At 55.0% G+C, this 17,487-nt stretch overlaps 1 protein-coding gene and 1 long non-coding RNA gene across 3 annotated transcripts; both read left to right on the top strand.

Moving 5' to 3' along the window:
• The first annotated feature begins 1,643 nt into the window (after positions 1 to 1,643).
• Positions 1,644 to 17,283, top strand: FADS6 (fatty acid desaturase 6). 2 transcript variants are annotated; one of them, XM_053211491.1, is made up of 7 exons: positions 1,644 to 1,897; positions 2,436 to 2,602; positions 11,945 to 12,125; positions 12,725 to 12,912; positions 14,157 to 14,336; positions 14,443 to 14,508; positions 15,080 to 15,278. In XM_053211491.1, the coding sequence occupies exons 1-6, from the start codon at positions 1,717 to 1,719 to the stop codon at positions 14,467 to 14,469; spliced, it is 924 nt and encodes a 307-aa protein (XP_053067466.1). In that variant the 5' UTR covers positions 1,644 to 1,716; the 3' UTR covers positions 14,470 to 14,508; positions 15,080 to 15,278. The 2 variants fall into 2 exon arrangements, with proteins under 2 accessions (XP_053067466.1, XP_026908410.2); XM_027052609.2 differs by lacking the exon at positions 14,443 to 14,508 and having other exon boundaries at positions 1,647 to 1,897; positions 15,080 to 17,283.
• LOC128313357 (uncharacterized) lies at positions 4,710 to 6,982 on the top strand. The gene is made up of 2 exons (XR_008293943.1): positions 4,710 to 4,938; positions 5,177 to 6,982. It is a non-coding gene; the product is annotated as an uncharacterized LOC128313357 (long non-coding RNA).
• Positions 17,284 to 17,487: the final 204 nt, after the last annotated feature.

Raw genomic sequence — 17,487 nt, 5'->3', positions numbered from 1 at the left:
TTCATCTCTCTGTGCCTCTGTGGGTCAGATGGGGATGATGCCACCCTGTGGGGTTGTGGGAAAAACACAAAACCTAATAAGGGTATGGAAACCAGTGGTGAAACTATAAGGAGCCAGATGTGGGTGTGTGCGTGGACGCGCACGTGTGTGAGGTAAGAATTGGTCGATTAGATTGTAAGCCCCTTAGAATACTGACCTGATAAAGAAGTCTTGCCCTTTTATACAGGATTGGAGGGATTGGCTCATAAGAATTCACGACTGAAGATGCCACGGTAGACAGAGGAATCAGTCATCAGTGTCCCTAACCTCCTCACAAAGCTCTCCTCCATTTCTTTTCTCCACCTCCTTCTCCTCGTGCTTTTCTTCCTCCTTCCCAAAGATCCCCTCTGCAAATGCAGCCCTCGCTGTGCCAGACCTCCTTTAGAAAAGGACTTCAGGGGCGCCTGGGTGGCTCAGTAGGTTAAGCGTCTAACTTCCGCTCAGGTCATGATCTCGTGGTTTGTGGGTTCGAGCCCTGCATGGGGCTCTGTGCTGACAGCTCAGAGCCTGGAGCCTGCTTTGGATTCTGTGTCTCTCTCTGCCCCTCCCCTGTTCTGTGTGTGTGTCTCTCTTTCTCAAAAATAAATCAACATTAAAAAAAAAAAAAGAAAGGGACTTCAATGTGAAACCAAGGGGAATGCAAAAACCAAGGAAAAAAGAGAATAGACCCTCAGACGCAGACAAGGGAGTCTGTAGAGCACAGTGGTTTGTGACGGGAGACCTTCCAGCAGCTCCGGGTTGGGGCTACACTGATGGAAAGGGGCCAGGGTGGTGTTGCTCCCAAGGCAGGGGGGTGGGTGCTGTTTGCCATGACCGTGGGCGCCCTTGAGCGACTGGAACTGTGGAACCCCACTCTGGGTGACCTCTGGGTGTGTTTTCTCTATGGTTAGCCCCTTCTCTATGGTTCTTCCTTTTGGAGCTTCTCATTCCAAAAATCGCTGGGCTGGAGAGCCAATTCTCCGTGGGTCACCATTGCTAAAGGCTGGGACCAGAGGGACCCGCACTCCCCATCTGTCTGGATGGAGTGAGTCCTTGAACTTTCTGCCCCACGAATTCAAAAATGTTTATGTGCCAAGCACTGTTCTAGCTACTAAAGATAAGGCCTGAGCAAAAGCGTCAAGGTAACGCCCCACCGGCACCCAGCGTCCAGTCTGTTGGTGGAGACAGACGTGCCCGGGTCGCACGTGGGAGCGTCTGCAAAGTGCTACTGAGAAAAATACACAGGCTAGGAGATAAAAATGCTACAGCAAACTCCAGAGGCTGCGGGGACGGGAGAACGCGAGGAAGGGATCTGAGGTCAGGTGGGTCCGAGAAGGGTCTGGAAGGTGGGGTGGGCGCCTCTCCATGGGGGTCTCCGCGGCACTCTCCGCCCGAGTTCCCTCTAGCCCGGGCTGATTCTCCATCCAGGGTGGCCTCCCTACCCGCACGGACCTGCCCGCTCCTCCTGCGGCATTTCTGTTCCCTCCCGCCCCGAGGGCGCCCCCGGGGGCCGGGCCGGGTCGCTCCCCGTCCCCCCCCCCCCCCACGCCGCGAGCGGCAGGAGGCGCTCGGGTGCCCCGCACGCACCGTGACTCGGAGGGCGGGTGTCCCCAGCCAGCGCGTGACTCCGCCCCTGCCCACCCCCGCCCGCACTAGGCGCTTCGCAGGGCGCCGCAGACTGTCCCGAGTCCTCCTGGGATGCCCTGGCGGCCCCTCATGGACCCGGCACCCGGCGCTCCCCGGGGCCACGGCGGGGGCGAGGCGCTGCTGGGTGAGCTGGAGACGCTGGTTCAGGACGTGGTGAGGACGAGCTCTTGGTGGGAGCGCCACGGTGTGGACTGCGCCATCCTCGCGCTCAGCCTCCTCTCGGTGCCGGCCGGTGAGGAGCACCGGACAGGGGGACAGAGGGCGGCGCTGCGGCTGGGGAAGGGGGTGCGGGGTAGGGTGGGGGAGAGGCTGGGGACTGGGGCGTGGGGGACATGGCCCGTGCCCGGGACCCCGGAAGGAGGGGTACACCCCGGATCCGAAAGTCTGATTGCAGTGACCTGCCCTGTGTCCCCAGAGAATGGGGCGCTGGAGGAGGGAGAAGGCCTGATGGCGTGAAGGGCGGTGGAGGGGAAGGTTGAGAGGGAGGAGAGGGACTGGGGGAGGGGAGTATGTTCTAGGGGGGGAACACCAGGGATGGGGTTTCCCCTGGACCTCTCCTGGCCGGGACCTGCCCCACCGCCGCCTGTGGCAGCCCCCCACCCCCACCCCGCCCCTGGCCCTGGGCCCACTTTGGCCTGGTCTCCAGCGGTGGGGACCCGCTGGAGTTTGGACCCAGATCTCCAGGGTGTTTGGACCCAGATCTCCAGGAGCTGGAGAAAGGCCCTGTCTGCCCCCTCTCCCCCTCTCCTCACTCTCCTTCCTCTATACAGGGTTCTTAAGCCTGCGCTCTGAGAATGTCCTCGTCCTTGCACTGGGCATCATCATCCTGGGTGTGTGCCACTACACACTCACGGTCAAGGGCAGCCACCTGGCCACACACGGTGCCCTCACCCAGTCAAAACGCTGGAGCAGGATCTGGGAGCTTTTCTTTGTGGAGGTGAGCCTGGGAGGGGTGGGCGTGGCTGCTGGTACTTCCTGTGGGGGCTACCTCACTGTTCTGCCATAGCGAGCGGGGGTGTTCGGCTGTGTGCCCATGCGGAGGGGCCACTACAGCCGTTGGTATGCGTGTCTGAGTGCACAGCGTACTCTACAGTTTCGCAAGTCTATGTGTGTGTGCTTGTCCCCAAGCCCTTGAGAGGCTGCTTACACTGCTGGGCCCCTCCTGAGAGCTGCATGAGGAATGCACCTGTGCGTACCCGTGCCAGCCCGGGCACCCCTGTTTCTCCTGGGGGCACCCGCTTGCCTCTCTGTGGCACCGGACCAAGTGGCGATAGAACTTCCTTCTCCTACCAGGGCATCCAGGTCCCTTAGGAACAAATATGAAAGCTGACACCAGAAACAGTCCTTTTCTGCCACTCGTTACCATGACCAACTAACTCAATTATTAACTTTATGTAACTTTACAAAGGTTTATAGAACTATGCACACCTACAGACACACAAATGACATTTTATGAAGTGATACATTTCTTTTTTTTAATATTTTTTTAATGTTTATTTATTTTTGAGAGAGAGAGAGAGAGAGTGTGTGAGCAGAGGAGGGGCAGAGAGAGAGGGTGACACAGAATCTGAAGCAGGCTCCAGGCTCTGAGCCGTCAGCACAGAGCCCAATGCAGGGCTTGAACTCACGGGCCAGGAGATCATGACCTGAGCCGAAGTCAGCTGCTCAACTGACTGAGCCACCCAGGCGCCCCAGTGAAGTTATACATTTCTTATCTAGCATCTGCTTTGGATTCTGTGTCTCCCTCTCTCTCTGCCCCTCCCTCGCTTGTGCTCTCTCTCTCTCTCTCTCATGTGACAGTGCACACATGAGTGGTGGAGGAGCAGAGAGAGAGGGAGACAGAGAATCTCAAGCAGGCTCTGCGCTGATGTGGGGCTTGAACTCATGAACCGTGAGATCATGATCTGAGCCGAAATCAAGAGCAGACGCTTAACTCACTGAGCCACCCGAGGCGCCCCAATTAGGGTCCATTTCAAGATACTTCCCTTCCCAGAAATCCCTGGGCACTGGTGCTAGCCAGACTCTGAGGCCTGGAGCCAGGGTCAGGTGCCTCCCCCAGCCCGCCCCAGTTTGTAATCACGAGCAGGGGAGAAACTGGGGACACGACAGGTAGGATTAGTTCCATGTGGACTTTTCAAAGCTGTCCTGAGTGCCAGGAGCCTGGGAGCAGTTGGGGATGAGGAGGTGTGGAGTTTGGACAAGTTATGACAAGGGACTTACCTATACAGAGGTGACCTTGTCAAACTTCATTGTGCAGCTGAATGGTCTGGAAGCCCAGGTTTCTTGGAGGAGAGAGGCCTGGCCACTTTATTTACCAAGGTCCCCAGGTGAATCTGATACCCACCCAAGTCTGAGAACTCCCTGGCCTAGACTCTGGGAGCACAGTAGCCATCGTGGGTGCCAGGCAAAGACAGTGAGCTGAGGACGCCTCCACTGAGAAGCCTCCCCAGTTTCCCCAGCTGAAGAGCTTGCATGGAATCACAGCATGTGACCTGCCCTGGGGACCCACGTGGCTTTGCAGCTGCACGCTGTCTTGTCCCCACGAGCCCCAGGGCAGTGGCCTCATCTTTGTCTCTTTGTATCTTTGGCTCTTGGCACAGGGCTGGGTTCTTGGTGTTTCATTAATGTTTGTTGATGATTACCCCTACAGGTGATGCGGCAACAAAGTCTAGGGAAAAGCCAGCTAGTGGACAGTCATAGCCTAGAGGCCTGTGACCCCCTTGTGGTGGGGGAGGCCTGGCTGTCATGTCAGTGTTGTGACTGCTGCGGGGCGTGTCAGCTCAGTACTCAGGTACTAGCTCACCTGTGTGGGAATGGCCCTGCTTTCTGCCCCGAACAGTGTGGTTCTGGCTACTCTCTGGGGAGGATCTGGTTTCCAGTGTGGGGCAGGGCATGGCTCAGTCTCCCTGTACCGCTGGCTTTAGTGGGGCAAGTGCAGTCCTCGGGGAGGGTGCTGGTCTTGGTGGCCAGGCAGGGGACAGTGTCTGGGCACAGCCTTTGAAGCCACATGCCCAGCCTCGCTGGCTGCCTGACCTTGGGCTGGCTGCCTGACCTTGGGCAAGGTCTTTAATTCAGTGTTGGCTTCCTCACCTAATAAACAGGATGAGAGCATTACTGGCCTCACGAAGTCATGCTGAGGATTAAGTGAGACCACATAGATCTTGATTTAGGGCCTGGGCCGACTCTTGGACGCTCACCAAGTGTTGGCTTTGCTTTCTCTCTGGAGGGAACGTGCTGTAAACTGCAAGGAGAGAGTTAGCAGTTTTGGTTGTTGTTTGTTAGTGCTGTTTGTTTTTATTTTTTTTTTAATTTTTTTTAACGTTTATTTATTTTTGAGACAGAGAGAGACAAAGCATGAACGGGGGAGGGTCAGGGAGAGGGAGACACAGAATCTGAAACAGGCTCCAGGCTCTGAGCTGTCAGCACAGAGCCTGACGCGGGGCTCGAACTCACGGACAGCGAGATCATGACCTGAGCCGAAATTAGCCGCTTAACCGACTGAGCCACCCAGGCGCCCCAGTGCTGTTTGTTTTTAACAGAAAGGTTGATGCATTGTGCAAAGCTGGACAGACCTGAGTGTGTGTGTGAGTGTGTGAGTGAGTGTGTGTGTGTGTGTGTGTGTGTGTGTGTGTGAAGGGCGCTGTTTGCTGCGGCACCTATTCTCTGTGTTGCACAAAGGACAAGTTCGCGCTGCCCAGGACCCTCCTGGACTCCCGACACTCCACTTTTGCCACATCCTGTTGTCTTCTCTCTTTGATCCTTCTCTTGTTGGCTGCCTGTGCTCTGCCCAAACCTTGACCCTCAGGAGCCACCATCACTATAGAATGATCTAGTCCTCTAGTCTGTAGCCCTAGGCGTTAGCAAGTATCATTGGTGTCCCTGGGCACCTGGCTTTTTCCAGTTTTGTCCCAAGGTCTGCTGACTCAAGCTCAGGGTGGGACAAAGACCTGGCCCTCTCTGGCCTCTTGGATCTGGAGCGGGGCGGGGGAGGGTGGCAGGCAGGAGGGACAGGGCAGTGACACTCCAGTTATTGTTTCTTTGAAGTATCCCCAGTCACACACACCTGCCCACACTAGAGTGAACTTCCCTCTGAAGACGCACTCTGGTCTACATGAGAAAGTTCCATTCCTCCTACTTGTGAGCCTTTGACCCACTCCTCGGAGCACTAATGGCTTCCCTGCAGGAGCACCTGCCTTTCCCTGTCTGAGGTTATGTGCCTGGACCAGACCTCGGGAAGGGAGGGACAGGGTCGAGTGGGCAGGGCCATTATTGGCTTAAATCCCGGAGCTTGGGAAGGATTAACTCCTGAAATCAGAGGCCTTAAGGACTTCCCTGTATTGCACTCACAATCAAGATGCTCCCCGAGTGGGAGGGAACAGGCTGTACCAGTTACTAAGCTCTTTAGTGTGTCCCAACTTCAAGCTCTCCTTCTAAAGTTGGCTTTGTGCTTCGGGAGTGGGGCCACAGCTGGTCCAAGGAGAACATGGGGGCGCTGGCTCTGACCTGGGGGAGGGGTGTCACACAGGGGGATGCCATCCCCTTCCTTTGAGTCCAATGTAGTGGTGGAAACAGAGCTCAGAAGCCCCAGCCTGGTCATGATTCTTGAATACTCTCAAGTTCTGTGGTGTGGCCATTATCTCCTGGTCTGTGTCTCTGCCCTTTCCTCTATCTGTACTCAAACCCTGAGGCGTGTTAGTCTGAGTATGCCCAACTGTGATTTTTAAATTTTTAAAAAATTTAGAGGGCAAAACCAGATCTGTAGTACAAAATATACTTTTGTAAAAAAAAAAACTTTCGTTTTGAAATAATTATAGATTCACAGGCCCGTTGCAAATATAGGACAGAGAGGTCCAGTGTCCACTTTAGTCAGCTTCCCCCAATAGTTACATTTATATGTGTCTTTCAATAGCCAAACTAGGAAATTGACATAGGCACTGTGTGTGTGTGTGTGTGTGTGTGTGTGTGTGTACAGGAAATTGACATAGGCACTGTGTGTGTGTGTGTGTGTTTGTGTGTGTGTGTACAGGAAATTGACAGAAGCACTGTGTGTGTGTGTGTGTGTGTGTACAGGAAATTGACATAGGTACTGTGTGTGTGTGTGTGTGTGTGTGTGTGTGTAGGAAATTGACATAGGTACTGTGTGTGTGTGTGTGTGTGTGTGTACAGGAAATTGACATAGGCACTGTGTGTGTGTGTGTGTGTGTGTGTGTGTGTGTGTACAGGAAATTGACATAGGCACTGTGTGTGTGTGTGTGTGTGTGTGTGTACAGGAAATTGACATAGGCACTGTGTGTGTGTGTGTGTGTGTGTGTGTGTACAGGAAATTGACATAGGCACTGTGTGTGTGTGTGTGTGTGTGTACCTGCCATTTATTTTATCATGTGTAGATCTGCAAAATGGACTTTCCGGCAGCCTCCCTCCCCACCCCCTCCAGCTTTGGTGTGATTTCCTCAAGGATAAGCCCGAGGACTCTGGGAACTCCTATTTCTGTGGGTCTGTACAGCTTGGCTCTTAGTGGTGGTGACCGTGGTGGGCGTGCATATGGCCTCTCAGTGGCAGAGGACCCCGGAGCAGGGCTAGGTGGTCCAGGCAGTCATCTGTGGATGGCAGCCTGAGTCCAAGGGTTGCAGCCTTGAGGGAGAGGCTCGGAGAGAACAGGGCAGGCTTGCTGTGAGTCCAGCAGTGGCTGCCCAGCCCGAACAGGATTCACAGGTTGAGGGAGGAGCTTGGGGGGCTGAGACAGTGCTGGTCCAGGCTGAGCAGTGATGGCTGAGCAGTGCCCTCCACGTCACTGAGCTTGTCCAAGCCCTCCTCTGCGTGCTGGGGACACAATGGCAAGCGAGACCCGCTCTAGTTCTCCAAGGGCTCAGAGTCAAGTGGGGAAGCAATAAAAATGCTGATTATATTGGCCGATTCTTCCTGGGTGCTTACTGTGTCCTTTACATGAATTATCTTCTTTTTAAAAAAAAATTTATTTTCTTACGTTTTTAAAATTTATTTTTGAGAAAAAGAGAGAGAGAGAGAGAGAGACACCACAAGTGGGGAAGGGGTGGAGACAGAGAGGGAGACACAGAAGCTGAAGCAGGCTCCAGGCTCTGAGCTGTCAGCATGGAGCCTGATGTGGGGCTCGAACTCACGAACTGTGAGATCGTGACCCGAGCTGAAGTCAGATGCTCAACCAACTGAGCCACCCAGGTGCCCCGAATTATCTTCTTTAGTAATCATGCCTCCTTATGAGTGGGACGCTGTTATTACCCTCACTTCGTACATGAGGAAACACTGATCTGGGGGGTTCAGTCACTTGGCCAAGGCTGCTCAGCCGGGACCAGGGCAGGCAGAATGTGACAGGGACATCAAGCAGGTGATGTGCAGGCCGTGAGCACAGAGAGAGCACGGCAGGGATACGGGCGACAGCATGGTACATGAGGGACCCACACAAATCTGGACTCTGGAGAGGAGTAAGGAGGACTGTGTGCCCAGCAGAGGAGCTGGGGAGTTTCTGGGGACAAGGCCTTAAAGGGGAGAGAATCCCATCATGGCTGCTCGATGGCTCAGGGCTGACCACATCCAGCCAGCTCCCATCAAGACGAGGCTCCCAGGGTCTCCTCTTGCTTTGGCCCTCACTGCTGCCCCCTCTCTTATCCAGAAGTGCTGAGAGGTGGCCATGTTCACCTGGGGCCTGCCTGGTACCTGAGGACTCAGACTCAGAAACTTGTATCCTCACCGAGTAAGGCTTTCAGATGTAGCAAAAAAAATACAGGACTCGCAGAGAAATTCGAGTTTCAGGTAAAAAAACCAATCAGTTTTTGTAGAAGTATATCCCAAATAGTGTATTCGGCTCAAGTCATGATCTCGTGGTTTGTGGGCTCAAGCCCTGCATCAGGCTCTGTGCTGACAGCTTGGAGCCTGGAGCCTGCTTCAGATTCTATCTCCCTCTCTCTGCCCTGCCCCTGCTCACACGGTGTCTCTCAAAAATAAATAAATGTTAAAAAAAAAAAAAGAGGGGTGCCTGGGTGGCTCAGTCAGTTAAGTGCTTGACTTCGGCTCAGGACATGATCTCATGGTTCGTGGGTTCAGATCCCGCATCAGGCTCTGTGCTGACAGCTCGGAGGCTGGAGCCTGCTTCAGATTCTGGGTCTCTCCCTCTCTCTGCCCCTCCCCCACTCATGCTTGAGCGCACGCTCTCTCTCTCTCCCCAAAATAAATATTAAACATTTTTTTAAAGAAAAAAAGGAAAGACAACCTGTCACTGCCCACTTTTTGAATTCAGAATTATGTAAGCATAGTTCCTATTCAAAAAATAATTGTTTTCAAACTACCAGCTTAGCTGTTAATTACCTTTGGCCACCGGCGGAGGGCGGAGGATGCCTGAGAGAGCAAACAGCTGAGTGAAGGAAGAAGTGAATGATGGGAGACTTGGGGTCCCTGATACTTAGCAGAGGGCAGGTGGCAAGAGGACTTTCACTGGTATCTGCCCATGCACACTGTGGCCACTTGTAGAGCCTGACTGCTGCTAGGAGATTGGAGCCCTTAAGTCTTCTGGAGGGACTGCATGTTGACATTAAGAGGTTAACACCAGCGTTGGGGACCCTGCTGGTTCAGGCAGTGGAGCATGTGACTCTTGATCTTGGGATCATGAATTTGAGCCCCACTTCGGATGTAGAGATTACTAAAAAGAAGAAGAAGAAGAAGAAGAAGAAGAAGAAGAAGAAGAAGGAGGAGGGGAATGGAGGAGGAGGAGGACGAGGAGGAGGAGGAGAGACATCATCAAGCCTTGAGGCTTCTGGAATTCTCCCTGGGTCTGCATGTGGAATCCTCTTGGGTGAGACCTCTGCCCAATCCTTCACAGCGGACAGTGCATTTCCCAGCTGCCTCCGCAGCATTTGGCCATCTCCCCTGCCTTCTGGCTGATGGGCGTACACGCGCAGGAGACGCGCGGCAGGGTGTGCAGTCTTCTCTTCCAGCCCAAAGCCACCCCCTCCTTTCCTCTACGGAAGGAACATCCAGAAGGGAGTGAGAATTCCAGTGTTATAGAAATAGCTCCAAATCTGTTCTTATTCATATAAAAAGGCCAACCATGTACAGACTCTGGAAGTGTGCACTGAGTCACATGCAGCTCAGCTCCCAGCTTCCTGGGGTCTGGCCATGTGGCTGAGAAGCTGACTGAGGACCCGATGGGGTCCCTGAGGGCCCAGTTCTTACCATGCTCAGCCCTGCTCAGGCGCCAGGTCGTTTGTGACATCATTAGTCAGAGTGCAGTGAGCCGCCAGTGTGCGTGGAGATGCAGAGCCCGTGCTGGAAAGGAAAGGCAACTTCGTCCCAGCGCAGTACAGGTGTGGTTGGCCCTTGACGGAGAGGTGCACAGAAGCAGCAATTAAAAACAGTTGCTTCTTGGGGCACCTGGATGGCTCAGTCGGTTGAGCGTCCAACTCTTGATTTCTGCTCAGGTCATGATCCCAGGGTCGTGGGATTGAGCCCTGCATCCGGCCCTGCTCTGAGCATGGAGCCAGCTTGGGATTCTCTCTCTGTCTCTCTCTCTCTTCCCCTCTGCCCCTCTCACCCGCTCTCTGTAAAATATAACAAAAACAAAACCAGTTGCTGGTTCCAGTCACATGGGAGAGAGCCTTGAGGATCAAAACACACACCTGGAAGCCCTGGACAGAGGCAGGCTGGCCCCTGAGGATGTCCCGGCGGACCCCAGCCACAGCCCTGTGTGCCCGCTGCTGAAAGCTTCTGCCTGGAACCCAAACCAACCACGTGGCCCCGATGGGTGCGTGCTCTGGAGACCAGCAGGCCTGCACGAGATGTCACTTCAGCTGACATGTGACCTGCCTGCCCTCTGCAGCCTGGCCCAACCTCGTCCCTCTGCGAGCTTATAGAAACAGACAGCAGAACTCATTCCTAGGCAGATTACCTCCTCCTGCTGCTGTCACGGACTCCTAGCAGGGCTGTGCTGGACCCCATCCTCTGTCTCCAGAGGGGCCCCTGCAATACGGGGTTGACGTGTCTGTTGTAAAACCGCAGTTGTGACCTCCCTAACTGTCCCTCTCCCTCCCCGCCCCGCCCCAGCATCCTTTAGCTAGACCTTCCGGCTGTATTTCAGTGCCGTTTCATTCCGAGGGAGAAGGTTGCTGCAAACAGAGTGTGAAGACAGTGTCGTTCCTTATATGTCTTGTCCTGGCTTTGCCTCTGCTGCCTGGGGCCCAGAGCCTGGGTTCCTGCTCTCTTGGAGTTAGCGGCTCATCTCCAGGGCCTTATGGCTTATCTTGGGTGGATTCTGGGTTCAGATCCTACCTCTGCCACCTTCCTAGCCAAGTGGCCTGGAGTTAGTCACCTGGGGTGGTCACGTGGCCTCTCTCTGCCTCAGTTTCTGCTTCTGTCAACTGTGAATAATAACGCCGCTGACTCACTAGGTTTGGGAGATGAGCAAATCACATTTGTAAAGTGCAGCACGCTGGGCACTCAGGGAAGGGTGTTCGGCTGTCTTTTCGAGGCTCACAGTGGTGACTGGCGCTGGAAGAGTCTTCAAGTCCTTCCGGAAACAGGCAGGCAGCGATCTTGGATAAAATCAACAAGATCTTCTGGTCTGGATGAAATACTGGAGGAAGCTGTTATCTGCGTTTTCATTTGCATATATCTGCATAAGAAACTCCTTATTGCCTCTTTTGCATTCAGAATGGTTGCCCTTCTTGGGGTCCCAGAGCCTCTGCTTCTCCTGGGCAGCTACGAAGAATCCCACGAGGGTGAGGGTGCGTGCCAGAGGAGTCACCCCTGGGGAGAGGTTCACACTCAGCCCCCCACCCGGGCTCCTCACCCTGGGCGCCACCCTCATGGCCAGGCCACTCTTGCGCCCCTCCCCTTGCCGCTCTGGGCTCCGAATGCAAAGCAGCGTTATGGAAATACAGATGTTTCCAAGATAAACATGAACAAAATAATTGCAGCTGGGTGCCCGGAGCTTTTCCTGCAGTGTGCCCAGTCCCCTGAGAGCCCTGTCAGTCTTGCAGGCTTGCTCGGGTGGCCAGTGACAGAGTGGCAATCGTGGGGGTTGGCGTCTCACCTCCAAACGCTTAGCATCGCCACCCCTAGTGGACGCTGTTCTTTTGACTTGCTACTACTCTGTGGTCGCGGAACCTGAGAGTAGATGGTCTGATTAGCCGGGGTGTGAGGCAGGAAGGTCCCGGAAATGCAGCATCCGGGGACGATGGGTGTCCTTGAGGTCCTACTTTGCCTGACTGTGCCTGACCCGGCCCCCGGTGCCCTCCCTGGCTCCCTCCTCTAGGTATGCTCGTCCTTCTCTGCAGAGTACGGCAAGTATGGACACGTCAAGATGCACCATGGTTACACCAATGTGTTGGGCCTTGGGGACTCGAGCACGTGGAGGCTGCCTTGCCTCAACCGCTACGTGTACATGTTCCTTGCTCCTCTCTTGATCCCCGTCCTCACCCCATTGGTGGCTGTTGGTGAGTATGCCAGGGCCCCACTTCCCTCACTCCCCCTCCTGGCTTCCTGGAGGCTGCTTGTAGAGGAAGCTGGGAGCCCCAAGTTAAGACCGGAAGCTTTCTGAGACAGCCAGGCAGGGTGGAAGGAGCCTCGGCCCCCGGGCCAAGTCTCGCTGTGCCACTTACTGGCTGATGACCACAGGCAGGTAACTTAACCAGTCTGAGCCTCAGGTTCTTACTTGGTCCTCAAGGGCAGTGTGAAAGCATCATGAGGTCATAGATGTAAAAATACTTTGCAAAGGCCTTGCGCTCTATTGCGGGTTGTGGACTGTAATATCGTGAGAGCAGTACTGTGTGGTGGAAGGAGGGGCTGGAGGGCAGCCGGACCCGGGTCCCAGCCGTGGATGGCTCTTACCACCTACCAGCAGAGTGGGCTTGGCCAAGTTGCTTAATGCTGTTTCCTTATCCATAAAATGGGTGAACCTACTTTTCAGGGCTGTGTGGATGAACGGTCGCCCTAGTTAACGCCCTAGTTAGCACCGTTGGGCCGGGGGGTGGGGTGGGGGGGAAGGCTTTTCCTCCCCCCACCCCCACACTCTCTTTCTTGCTCCCTCTGGCAGAGCGGCTGAGAAAGGTGGAGCTCAGGTCGGCTGTGCGGACGCTGGGCCTGATTTCCCTGGGCCTCTATGCTCACTACTGGTTGCTTCTGAATGTGTCTGGCTTCAGGAGCCCCGGCTCGGCCCTGCTGTGCATGTTCACCACCAGGTCCCTGCTGGCCCACCCTTATCTCCACATCAACATCTTCCAGGTGAGGCCTCCCCAACCCTGAGCCAGGCTAGACTCAGTGTTCTGGGGAGAGAGATGCACTCCCCCCACCTCCCACCCCAACCTCTCTCCGTGGGTCATCACAGAGAAGCTGGATTTCAGGTAAAGAGTTTGCTTCTCTGCAACACCAGCTGCCATTCACATGTGGATCGTGGATGGAAGATTTGAGAAACTTAAAAAAAATTTTTTTTAATGTTTATTCATTTTTGAGAGACACAGAGAGAGAGAGAGAGAGAGAGAGTGAGCACGAGTGGGGGAGGGGCAGAGAGGGAGGGAGACGCGAATCCTAAGCAGGCTCCAGGCTCTGAGCTGTTAGTACGGAGCCCGACGTGGGGCTCAAACTCACAAACCATGAGATCATGACCTGAGCCGAAGTCGGAGGGGGCTCAACTGACTGAGCCACCCAGGTGTCCCAAGATTTGAGAAAGTTCTATGCATAGGGCACTTGATTAGGCCCTGTGGGGGCACAGGTGATTAGGACCCCATCTCCTGCCCTCAGGGCACTTACTGTGATGACCCCAAGTGAGGAGGCCCTTCACAGATGGAGGGGGTGGAGATGGGAGGTGTTCAGGGGAGGCCTGGGGCTCAGCACTCAGTTCTAGGGCCATTTCCATAGGCAAGCGCCCCTGCTCCCTGGACACAAAGACTAGGTGCCTGGAGGTCAGAGTATCCTTCCCCATTCCAACACCTGCCGTGCTGCCAGTGACGACTTCATCTCCTAGGACACAGCTGTGGGTCCTGCCTCCCTGTCCTACTGGAGCGGAAGTGCCCATTCACTTGCTAATCCTTAAGACCCAGGACCAAGCCTGGCAGAGGAGGCATATTTCCATACTTGTTGAATGAAACAGCAAGAGGGTGCACAAACTTGATCTTGAACCCTGAGCAGGATTTTGATGGGGGGAAAGAGAGCAGAGAAGGGTCTCTCCAGGATGAGATAAAGGCAGAGTGGCGTGAGAGCGCGCAGTGGGATGTCGTGGGCATGTCAGTACCACGGGGTTCAAGGGGGTACCCAGGCCATGCCCCTTGTTGTACAGGTGGAGAGAGAGACCCAGAGATGGGTGAGACTGAGCTCAGAGCACAGACAGGAGAGTCTCGCCACAGTGGGGGTGAGGGAGGCAGAAGGACCCTCTGGGTCCCCACGTGGTGGGTGAGGATGTCCGGGGCAGGGTGGGGAGGCGTGGGGCTGCCCAGCCCAGCCTGAAGCTATGACCCACGTGTCTGTCACAGCACATTGGGCTGCCCATGTTCTCTCGGGACAAGAAGCCTCAGAGGATTCACATGATGAGCCTGGGTGTGCTGAACCTGCCCCGACTGCCTGTACTGGAATGGGCATTCGGCCACTCCATTGTCAGCTGTCACGTGGAGCACCACCTCTTCCCCCGGCTCTCTGACAACATGTGCCTGAAGGTAGGCGAGGATCAGGCTGGCCTGGGCAGAGTTTCCCTGGAAGGACTGCCCCGTGTACGAGCAGCAGAGTGCATTTCTGACCAGAGGCATGTGGGTTCCTTACCAGCACTGTGACTCTGGACAAGTTAACTGAATGTCTTGGAGCCTCAGCTTCCCCCTCTGGAAAATGAGGGTAAGCAGGGCTTGCTAGCAGCAGGCTTTAAGGTTGAAATGAAATGGATCTGAAATGCTAGGCACACAGTACGTGCTTGGTAAAAGGGAGCTCTAGCTTTTGCTTTTTTTTTTTTTTTAATGCTTATTTTTGAGAGAGAGAATGTGTATGTGTGAGGGAGGGAGGGGCAGAGAGAGAGGAAGAAAGAGAATCCCACGCAGGCTCGGTGCTGTCAGTGCAGAGCCTGACGTGGGTCTCGAACCCACGAACCGTGAGATCATGACTTGAGCCAAGATCAAGAGTCAGATACTTGACTGACTGAGCCACCCAGGCACCCCAGGGAGCTCTAGCTTTTATCCCCTGTGCCAAGGAGGACTGTCATGGAGTTGGGAGCCCTGGGGAAGGAAGTGGGGAGAAACCCCTCACCCTTTTCCCTTGCCTGCTGGGAGGGGAGAGGCAGGAATGGTCCCTGCCCCTCATCTCCTCCAAAGCCTCATGGAGCAAGGGACTGGGAGGAGGGTGGCCCCCCGTGGGGAGGGACCTGCCCACAGTCCTGACTCAGCGGCCTTTCCTCCTGCCCATCTTCTGACAGGTGAAGCCCGTGGTGTCCCGGTTCCTCCAGGAGAAGCGGCTGCCTTACAACGAGGACTCCTACCTGGCTCGCTTCCGGCTGTTCCTCAGTCGCTATGAGGAGTTCATGGTGCAGACCCCTCCCATCACAGAGCTGGTGGGATTGCAGTAAAAGGGTGGGGGGGCGCCCCCTGCGCCCTGCCTCCCCACCCCCCAGCCCGGTCCTAGCTCTCTTGCTTCTGCTGGCCTTCCCTCAGTCCAGGAGGGCATGGGCCCTTCCCCAGGGCGTTGGCTTGGCTGCTGGTGGTGGAGTGGGGAGGCACTGGGGGCAGTGAGGTGGAGAGCTCAGGCTGGGATTTCTGGAGAAACCCGCTTGCTTTTCTGGGTTTGGAGGGATATCTGGGGGAAAGGAATAACAGTGGTGGGCATTCTGGTCAGTCTGGATCTCAGCCAACTTCATCTTGGGGTGGGGGTGGGGGAGGGCGCTAAACAGCTGGATTCCTCCCCTGCTGTGTCTGAGCCTTGATAGGGCTATGGGAAGGTGATGGGGAATGGGGATAGGAGAGGCCCTGGGCAGGGCAGTAGGTGAGGAGAGCGAAGGGTCAGGCCTTCAGGGCCTCCCAGGCGCCAGGAGACCCCATGCTCAACTGCCCACTGCTTCTTCCTGTGTTCTTTGAGGCTGTGTCCCCCAAAGAGGCCTCTCCCCAGGGGCCACAGGGAGAGGTTACTTTTTTAAAAAATTAAAAAAAAATTTTTTTTCTTTATTTTTGAGAGACGGAGTCAGAGCATGAGCAGGGGAGGGGCAGAGAGAGAGAGAGAGATGGAATCTGAAGCAGGCTCTGGGCTCAGCTGTCAGCACAGAGCCTGATGCGGGGCTCGAACCCATGAACTGTGAGATCATGACCTGAGCCAAAGTCGGACGCTTAATGGACTGAGCCACCCAGGTGCCCTGGGAGAGGTTACTTTTGGCAGACTCTCCTAATTTCTCTGCCAGAGAAGCCTGTGCAAGACAGTGGCTCAGCAGCAACCAAGACCCTCGAGAACATCAGTGAAATTAAGGTGTATGTGTTTGGTGGGGAGGGCACTCCAGGGGAAATAAGGGCATAGATAAGAGTGTAAATAGCTTTGAGCTTGACCTTGGCGAGCTCTAGATAAAGTCTGCTTTGTTCCATGATGTCTAGCAGGGGTAGGCCTCGAAGAACTATCAATTGCAAGGAGAAAAATTACTGGGGGTGGGTAGCCGAGGCTGGAGGGGGTGATGGGAACAGGGTCTGGAGGACAGACAGCCTTAGAGGGGAGGGGAAGGAGGGCAGGGTGCAGCTACAAAGGCTTGAGTCAAGAGCTGGGCTTGGCTGTGAACAGGTGCAGGGAGGAAGGCAGGGATACAGGGGATCACTGATGCCAGCTGGGGGAGGACAGCAGTGTGCTTGGGACACCACTGAGGGTCAGCCAAAAGTGGGCAGCCTTGAGAGAGGGCTGGGAACCTCCCTAACTAGTGGCTGGGCGAGAGGGTGCAAGGATGGGGCCCAGCTGGAGGCTGAGGCAGGAACAGAGAAGTAGGCCAGGCCTATGACAGGAGAGCAGAGCAGTTAGTCTAAAGCAGGGTTTCTTACGTCGGCACTATTGACATCGTGGCCAGATCATTCTTTGCCACTGGGGCTTGTCCTGGGCACCCTGGGGTGTTTAACAGCATCCCTAGCTTCTACCCGCTGGGATGCCAGGAACTCAAGTTGTAACAATCAAAAATGTCTCCGGGCATTGCCAACTAACTGTCCCCTAGGGGGCAAAATCATCTTAGGTTGAGAACATGCGGGTCATGTTCAGAGCACACAATTGCCTTGTTTTTCAGTGAAGCCTTTGGACAAGGTAAAGGGCCTGCTGGCCCTGATGGTGGGGAGGCTGAATGGGATGGGCAGAGGGGCTAGACAGCCGGCGAAGGCATCCTCGAAGCCTGGTCCTGTTGGAGCACCCACCCTGCGCCTCCAAATCCATTCCCTACTCTTCTTCACCCTGCCTTCCTCTACCAAAGACCACAGCTGCTGTCCGGTGCCCTTTCCTACAGCTATGGCTCTCACCACTTCTGAAACTGCTCCGTCCTTTTGCTTCTTCAGGACCTGGGGTGGTAGTGGCTTCCCGCCGTTGCTAGCCTGGGGGTGCTCCACCATTCCCTTGATCCTGGCCACACCTCTGTACAAAGTTCCTTCATTAAACTCTTTTCAGTCAGTCCTTTGGAGTGTGCCATCTGTTTCCTGCTGGGAGGCTGACTGATAGAGCAGAGTTTTGGATCCAAGCAGCCCTCCTGGAACAAGAAAGCCTTGGCAGCTTCCCCAGCCTTGTTCTTTGCTATATGTTATTGCTGCTGTTTCGAAATGCATTAACAGCTCAGAAATTGCCTTCAGGTCTGGGAATGTGATTAATCAAACTGCTAAT

This window comes from Acinonyx jubatus, chromosome E1, assembly GCF_027475565.1.
Source record: "Acinonyx jubatus isolate Ajub_Pintada_27869175 chromosome E1, VMU_Ajub_asm_v1.0, whole genome shotgun sequence".
In the NCBI taxonomy this organism is placed as follows: Eukaryota; Metazoa; Chordata; class Mammalia; order Carnivora; family Felidae; genus Acinonyx; species Acinonyx jubatus.
This window is presented reverse-complemented; position numbering and strand designations above follow the sequence as displayed.